Raw genomic sequence first — 8,649 nt, forward strand, 5'->3', positions numbered from 1 at the left:
AATTACTAAAACGACGCATTTCACTAAACTGTGATACCGGCGGAATATACCAACGGAAAATCCAACCGTAAAATTGGCGCGGGTGAGTTACATTTTCACACCATTAATTATCGTCGGATTTAGCGATGGAAAAACTGTTTCGACGGTAATCTTTTCTGGCGACGAATTTCTCCTCCTGTCCGTCGGAAATCTGCTGATAAAAGTCGATGGTAAATCCGACGGTTCTCAACACTTTTCTTGTAGTGAGAATTTAATTTTATTTCTGTTTTGAAGATTATCTAAAATTAATGTAATTTGGATATGAACGTGAGGTCTAGACTTCTTTTAGTGAGAATTCCAATATTTTTTCTAGCAAGATAAAATCATATAAGGTCTTTGAGTAAGGATGTATAGGATATATGCAAAAGACTCAAATGCTTAAGTTAATAAGAGTTTAATGCAGAATTCATGTGTTAGAATTGAAAAATACTTGTGTGTAATAGGATGAAAGTCTTGTTATCTTTTAGTAACTTATCCACTTATAATAATGGATGGTTATTTGATTTATTCTTCTTTATATAGAAATAGTTGAGATCTTCTATTTAAAATAGTGACTAATTTGTAGGAATGCACATTAAGATCTTTTTGATGTACATGTCAAATTGAGTCATCGCAGCTAAAACATTTAGACTTTGTCAAATTGGACATATTTTTTTTGTCAAATTGGACATATTTGATATATGGAATCTGAATTCTTTGTAGATTGAGCCTTTTTTATTTTGGGCCTAACACTTTTTTTTTGGCAAGAATGCGAACAATTTCCTTTACCCTTCATTTTTATATGTATATGCATTATACAATTATGCATTACACTCAATCTTTTCCTAATATAATCTCTCTCTTTGAAGAAAAGATTTAGTCAAACTTCAAAATGGAAAGGCATCCTAACGTGTATCGTCACTGTGGAATCTCAAATGCAAATCTGTTGAAAGTGGAAGACAAAACATGACAGCACCTGAAAATATATGCTATAGTCCTATGTTTTGCCTCTGATTTTCATGAAAAATAAACCCTAAAAATAAGAAAGTGATAAACACATTTTTATTCCCTCATTGCTAGCTTCTTCGACTTGGTAGCTGGTATATGTCATGAAACTACTTTTTTTTTGTGTGTGTGAATTTAATTAAATTTTAAATATTTTAATTATAAAAATTTTGATATTATATTATAAAATAATTTTTTAAAAAATTTAAATCGATAAAAAAATCTATAAATAATTATATCTTTAGCTAACATAGTTATATCTCTAGCATGAAATATAATTGTTGAAGTTGTAATAATAAATTGTATGACGGAGGGATTTGAAAAATGGACAGTGATCACTGATAATATAATGGCAATAGAAATATGTTAGAAATAACGATGATTATTATTACATGTGCAGTTCCAACTTATCAGAAGTCTGCACCATTCTCGACTAACCAATATCATTTATATTCGCCAAAAACGGAATACATACAGACATGATAAAGCATCTAATAATTATTTAATATTAGATTAGATTACAACTTTTGTGCATGAAAACCGAAAGATGAGATGCTATAATAAAGTTTTATTTTAAAAATTCAGAGTGCTTGGAGAATAGATACATCCCCACTGAAATTTTTTGTATGTTCAACTGTTGAAGTATACGTTTAACTAATTATTATAACTCTTTTGGCATGACAAGGCATAAAGATTTTGGCCTCATTTCTCATGCAGCAGCATTTTATTTCATTTTCAAGAAAGTGATTCATAAATGACCAACTTTTTTTAAGCAATTTGAATTGTTCGAGTGGTTAACTCATTCATTCGCATAATTAAGTGTTGGGAGTTCAAATTCCACCTTAGCATACAATAACTGATTGATTACAACAAACTCTTAAATAAAACTTAGATCCGCGAGTAACTGATTGACCTACCGGACCGAGGGTTAGAAATAATATGAGAAACCAAATAACCAACTTTTTTTAAGCTCTATATAAATGCATTTGATAGGTGAAATTAAAATCAGAAGGCATAACCTTCTTCTCTATACATTTGTGCACACTGTCAAATGGGTGAAGTTAAGCCATATTTGGCAGTGGTTCTAATGCAATTCATATATTCAGTGATGACCTTGTTGACTAAGGCAGTTTTTAATCAAGGCATGAATAGCTCTGTGTTTATCTTCTATAGACAAATGTTGGGAACCGTTATTTTGGTCCCTCTGGCCTTCATATTTGAACGGTAATAATTATTGAATTTCATTTTCTCTTTTAATTTTCTTTGCTATCTGAGTTTGTTTGGATATACTAGTTAGTTATCAAACTCTGACGTTTCTATATTTTATTATTATATGGTTTAGAAAAAGTGCAGTGCCACTCTCGTTCATGACTTTCTTGAAGATTTTCATGTTCTCATTTATCGGGTAACTAAAGTGTAATTACAATTCTTTATGTATATTATATTGAAGGAGAATGTTAGGCATAACTTTCAAAAAATACAAAATTAATAACTAGGGTCTAGTGTTAGGTTAAATGTAAGACAAAGAAAATATTAGTTGAATATATTTTCTTGTATTTGTTTCTAAAGTAAATATAAAGAAAAAATATTATTGACCTAATATTTTAGTTATTAGATGCTGTTATAATCAAATTAAAGAACCTTACTAATAGGTCTATAACCCTATACTACAAATTCTTGCTTTTTCAGGCTTACTCTAACCTTGAATGTTTATAGCATTGCACTTGTTTATACCTCTGCCACGTTGGGTGCTGCATTTGTTAATTGCCTCCCCGCTTCTACTTTCTTCCTTGCTGTCATTCTCAGGTAATATTATAATTTGCTAAAGAAAAAGAAAATCACTTTCTGGTGTCTTCCCCTTACTTTAAATGGAGAGAGAACTAAGAAAAAAGAAAAAGTTGTTCCAGCTAAAATCAATTTCAGGAGATTACGGTGACTTTAGATTTTGTAAGTAAGGAGAACATCAAGAAGAAAAAAGGTGGGACAGAGCAACAAAATATTGAATATTGGTTACTTCTACAAGGATAGTATCACCAATGGTTAGGTAGTTAGGTCAAACATGTCAAACTATTTAATAATTAACTAATACTATATTTATATGAAGATGTTTTTACGAAAGTAGCCATATAATGTATATTCTAATTCTAATACATAACTATGAGACTATGAGTTATCAGATCTGATCCACGTATCCACGGTGTTTATTCGAATGAAAATTGCGGATATGGATCCAATTTGTAAGGCATCGGATTAGATCCGATCCGATCCGCACACTAATAGGATCGGATTGCGAATTTTGTATAGGTATCTATATATCCGATCCGCATATCTACGTATCTGCAAAAATAAAGAAATAAATAAGTAAATATTCTTTTTATATTTTATTTTAACTAATAATTATCATATATATATATATATATATATATATATATATATATATATATTATTTTAATTTATTATTCAAGAAATATATGTTTAATATTATTTTAAAAATAAAAGTGTTTAAAAGAACAAAAAAAATAAATTTTATTGATATTTTTTATTAAAAATAAGTTTTTAAAAATATTTTTGTGTTTTGCGGATATGTCCGATATCCGATCCGATCCGCAAATGTACGAATCGGATCTATGCTTAAAAATTATTGATATTAGATTCCATTTGGTAATTTTAGTGCGGATCGAATCAAAATTTTGACTATATTCAATCCAATCCGATCCGTATTCACCCATAATGAGTCATAAAATCGAATTATTTACTTTCTTTCTAATTTTTTTTTCGGATATACTATTTTTGTTTTTGGTTATATTTAGGAATTAAATTGAAAACCTTCGAAACGAGTGAATTAGCTTAGCCTTGTTACCAATTGAGCTATATTAACTTGGGGTTTGATACAGAAAAATTTTAAGAAGCCAATAATTTTTTTCCCCTCTTATGTTGGAATTATCATAAAATTATTCATCTTAAAAATTTAAGTTGATAGGAGAAGATAATATTAATGACTATATCTCTAACAGAAAATAACACTAATCTTTCTATTTGTGAACTAAAAATATTGATCTCTCAACGTTTCCCTTTAATATATATTACTAATTAACACTTATTAATGTAACGGCTGTATCTATAACGACATATATATAAATGATTAAGAATGGGTGGTAGGTATATCATAATAGAAAGTTTAAGGACCAGCACTATTATTAAAATTTGGCCAGCATTTAATCGGCAAAAAAAAAAAAGTGAATAGTTCTATACTATTAGATATAATCTCACACTATTAAAAATATTAATGATAACTAATTAATGGCTGCAAATTACAAAATCTGCTGGCCTTCTAACACTCCTTGTATGATAATCCCAAAAATTATAATGCAGAATGGAAAAGGTAAACATAAAGACAGAATCAGGGATTGCAAAGATTGCAAGTGTATTGCTTTGCATAGGTGGTGTGGTGATCCTTGCATTATACAAAGGACCACACTTAGTATCTGGACACCACCACACTCAACATCTTTCATCAAGAGGCCAAAAATGGATACTCGGTTCTTTACTCTTTTTCTTGGCAGTCATCACTTGGAGCTTTTGGCTTGTCATTCAGGTACTACCCACTCATCTTGCATTATTGTGCTATACAATTAAAGTTTGTTGTGTGCTTATATATCCAAAATTGATGACAGGCTCAATTTCTTAAAAGCTACCCTTCAAAGTTATATTTCACTAGCCTGCAGTGCATGTCAAGTGCAATTCAATCATTTTTGGTTGCTATAGCTTTTGAAAGAGATTTTCAGCAATGGAAGTTGGGTTGGGATATGAGACTCCTTGCAGTTGTCTACACTGTAAGTATTTAGTTATATGATTTTTAATACTTTCCATAATAAACACAATACTTATGGGACCCGGACATACGGTTTCTTATTGTGCTTTTACATAGAATGTGTGTGTCAACTTAGGCGAGTCACCAGTGCTACAATACCTTTAACATTGTCCCTAATTTACTAAAAAAAAGTAAATAGATAATATTTAATTAATTTTAAATAATTTAATTTTTATTTTAAATATTTTATTTTTTATTTTAAAAAATAAATTAGGTAATTTGGACACCACAACAAAATCATAAAATTTACCATCAACCTAATGTAAAATATGTATAACAAAGATTTTTTCTTTCAATATAAGTATAGTTAGGAGATTATTTTAAAGTGGAAACTTATATGCAATTGTTTTAATGTAAAATTGATAGTTGAATAAAATCGTTAAATAATAATTTAGTCAAATATGTCAACTCGTCTAATAATTTTTAACTATATGTGAAATTTTACTATCTTATTTTAAATTACATAAAAATTTACCTACTTTCTTTTAACAAAACAAAATGATTGATTATTGCATAAAATAAAATAGATAAATGGGTGATTATGATGCCTCTATCCTACTGCTAATATTTGGTGTAACAGGGGATACTGGTGAATGGGGTGGTATACTACTTGCAAGCTTGGGTGATAGAAAAGAGAGGGCCTGTTTTCTCAATAATATGGAACCCACTCAGTTTTATTATGTCTACCACTGGTTCTATATTGCTCTTGGGTGAGCCCCTGTGTTTAGGCAGGTCAGCTACGTTGCTAATTCATAAATAAATAAGCATAAAATTTAAAATATTTATGATATATTTTTCATGTTTATGTATAAATATACGATAAATTAATCTGAGTATGTAATTGAACAAAAAAATTCATCTTATTTTAACTAAGTGTCGAAGATTCGATCTCGTCTTGAAAATAGAAACCTTTTAAATTTCAAGCTAATTGTTTTACTCATTGAAATGCTTCCATTAGTTGCTGTATTTAATGAAAAAATTAAACCTAACCTATTGCATGCTTAGCTCAAATACAATGTATTAGTCCATTAATAAATACTGATTGTCCTGAAATATCCTATTAATTTGGATGTGTTATGCATGCATGCAGTGTTGTGGGTGGGATCATGCTGGTTCTAAGTCTCTATAGTGTTTTGTGGGCAAAAAGCAAAGAAGGAGTGAGTCATCAGAAATCACTGCCGGTTAAAGCACCAAAAGAATGTGGAGATACCAAAATAACAGAGGCAAGCGATGCACAACCACATCCACAGCAACAAATATAGTTTTCTTTTTTATTTATGAATCAAGAAATTAAAAGCCCTTGATTGAGGCCTATAAAGAAAAGTCAATAAGCATGACTTTTATGTACTAATGATTTGACTCTTTGAAAGAAATGGGAAACACATAATAACAAAAGTCGTTGTTGCCCGTGAAATTAATACACTCTACTTACTTGCTTACTTACTTACTTACTTATTACAAGTAATCTTTTTTCGTGCTACATGGGTGGGAATTTCGATTGACCTTGATGTTTCTATTATTAATTGTGGAAGCTAAGAGATTATTATATTAGCATTTCTATCCTTTAATTTTGCGCACATACATGGAACTTTAGGTTATCTAGTGACTAGTATCTACCTCTGCGAGAGACTTTCATCATCAATCATTTTCAATGTTTTCTAATAGTTAATCTTATAGAAAATTTCACTTTCTTTTTTTTTGAGAGATGCTAAAATAAATAAATAATATTCTTTTTTTATTTATTTATAAAATATACATTTTCATTTGTTATAATTTTAAAAAAAAATTTTAATCCATTTTAATTTTTTTGTATTAACTAACGTAATTTTATCCATTTTTTTAAAAATAAATTATTTTTTATAAAAATAATCGTTAATAAAAATTTTATTTTTTTATTAAATTTTATTTACTAAAATAGCCCTTAACAAATAATTTATCTACTTTAAATTGTATTTTTACTAAAACATTGTTTTTAAAAATTTTTAATGATTAAATTATTTTTTTCTAAGGCACACTTCAATAATTTTTTAATTAATAAATTATAATTTTATCAAAATTTTTGTTAACAATTATTTTTATATTTTACTATTAATTTTTCGATATCAATGTATATTATTTTAACATTAAATTAAAAAAATCTTACCACTGTTAATATGTATAACAATTAATATTAATAAATAATTTATTTCATAGAACTATTAAAAATTATTGACAACTTTATTAAAATTTAAAAATAAATCGAAATGCATAAATCCCAAATTTAAAAAATTAACATCTCATTCTTTCACATCTTTACAAAATAAGTTTCTTAATAATTAAAATATTATTGAAGGGTATCTTAATTAAGAAAAAATAATTTAATCATTAAAAATTTAAGAAAAATATATTTTGAAAAAAATATAATTTAATCAATAGAAAAATAATTTGTTAAAGGGTATTTTGGTAAACAAAATTTAATCACACAAAAAAAATTTTGCTAAAAAGTATTTTTGTAAAAAACAATTTATTTTTCTTAAAAAAGAGTAAAGTTAATGTTAGTTAACACAAAAAATTTAAAATGAATTAAAGAGGAGATTTTTTTAAAAGTTATAAGAGAAAAAAGTATATATTTTACAAATAAAAGAAAAGAGAATATCATTTTAGTATCTCTAAAAAAAATGAAGTGAAATTTTCTCTTAATCTTATTACAATCTATTCCCTATTTGATATCAACTATTTTTATTATGAGATAAAATGTTAATCTTTTATCAAGCGTTTTATTTCATTGTATTTTTATTTGTTTGCTTAAAGTTATATTTTTAAAAAATATTATTTTATTCCATTATTATTTTTATTTTATTTTTCTGCCATTTTTGTTATACGCATTACTATAACTATTATTACCGTGACTACAATTACAATTATTGTTACTATTCAAAAGAAGAAGTTAATGGAAAAATGAGTTTTTTTTTATATATATAAAAAATCTAATCACATTATTGGAGTAAGATATTTTTTCAAATATTAGATATTAAATAAGTACTTTTCTTTATATATATTTGTTTACTTTAAAAAAACAATGAAACTATGGTCAGATAACTTATTCATTATTAGTTGCAACTGTAGTAGCCCTTCCTTTTCCTCCTTTTTTTTTTTTGTTTGCTGATCTTTTCGCATTATTGCATTCAATCATTACCCTTATCATCCATAAAATCCAACGAACTATTTTTACTTTATCATGCTTTAATTTGTAACGAGTTCTAACAGCGATCATCAGGTATCAAATTGGGTACCATAATTAAGAACTTGAGAAAAGGAAAAGTGCGACTAAGAAAAAAGGTTAAGGAATCCTTGAGCCCACACTTGTGTTTGTATGAAAGGAGATAAATGCATGTGATTGAACTTTGCATTTAACAAAGAATTAGGGTGTGATTAATGTGAATTATCATAGTTAAATGATTAATAATTGTATCTATTGCATTGTTTTAACATCGCGCTTAGTGCAGTTAGAGATTTTAATTTCCATTTTAATTTGATGTTAACAGATGACAAGCCTCAACTAAATTATTGGAGTTTCTCTATTCCTGCTGTCACTTCCATTAATTGATTTATGTACAACGTTTGCATGGCCAGAATTGACACTAGGACCAGAAGGAACCAAACGTTTTCCTTTTCATTATTTCTTTTCTTTCTTTCTTTTTGGTACTTAAAACAACTATTTTTCGTTACAGCTTATACTTGTTTATCCTATATTAGTGTTGTGCAATTTAGTGAAC

The 8,649-nt window shown here is 27.4% G+C and overlaps 1 protein-coding gene across 2 annotated transcripts; it reads left to right on the forward strand.

Annotated features, from left to right (window-relative positions):
* The first annotated feature begins 2,030 nt into the window (after window positions 1-2,030).
* LOC107621832 (WAT1-related protein At5g64700) lies at window positions 2,031-6,308 on the forward strand. 2 transcript variants are annotated; one of them, XM_016323821.3, is made up of 7 exons: window positions 2,031-2,247; window positions 2,366-2,428; window positions 2,713-2,829; window positions 4,396-4,618; window positions 4,698-4,856; window positions 5,475-5,626; window positions 5,985-6,308. In XM_016323821.3, exons 1-7 carry the CDS (start codon window positions 2,075-2,077, stop codon window positions 6,154-6,156), a joined length of 1,059 nt encoding a protein of 352 aa, XP_016179307.1. In that variant the 5' UTR covers window positions 2,031-2,074; the 3' UTR covers window positions 6,157-6,308. The 2 variants fall into 2 exon arrangements, with proteins under 2 accessions (XP_016179307.1, XP_088346682.1); XM_088490556.1 differs by having other exon boundaries at window positions 2,052-2,247; window positions 5,475-5,604; window positions 5,985-6,150.
* Window positions 6,309-8,649: the final 2,341 nt, after the last annotated feature.

This window comes from Arachis ipaensis, chromosome B10 (assembly GCF_059453495.1).
Source record: "Arachis ipaensis isolate K30076 ecotype BB chromosome B10, ASM5945349v1, whole genome shotgun sequence".
NCBI classification, from domain to species: domain Eukaryota; kingdom Viridiplantae; phylum Streptophyta; class Magnoliopsida; order Fabales; family Fabaceae; genus Arachis; species Arachis ipaensis.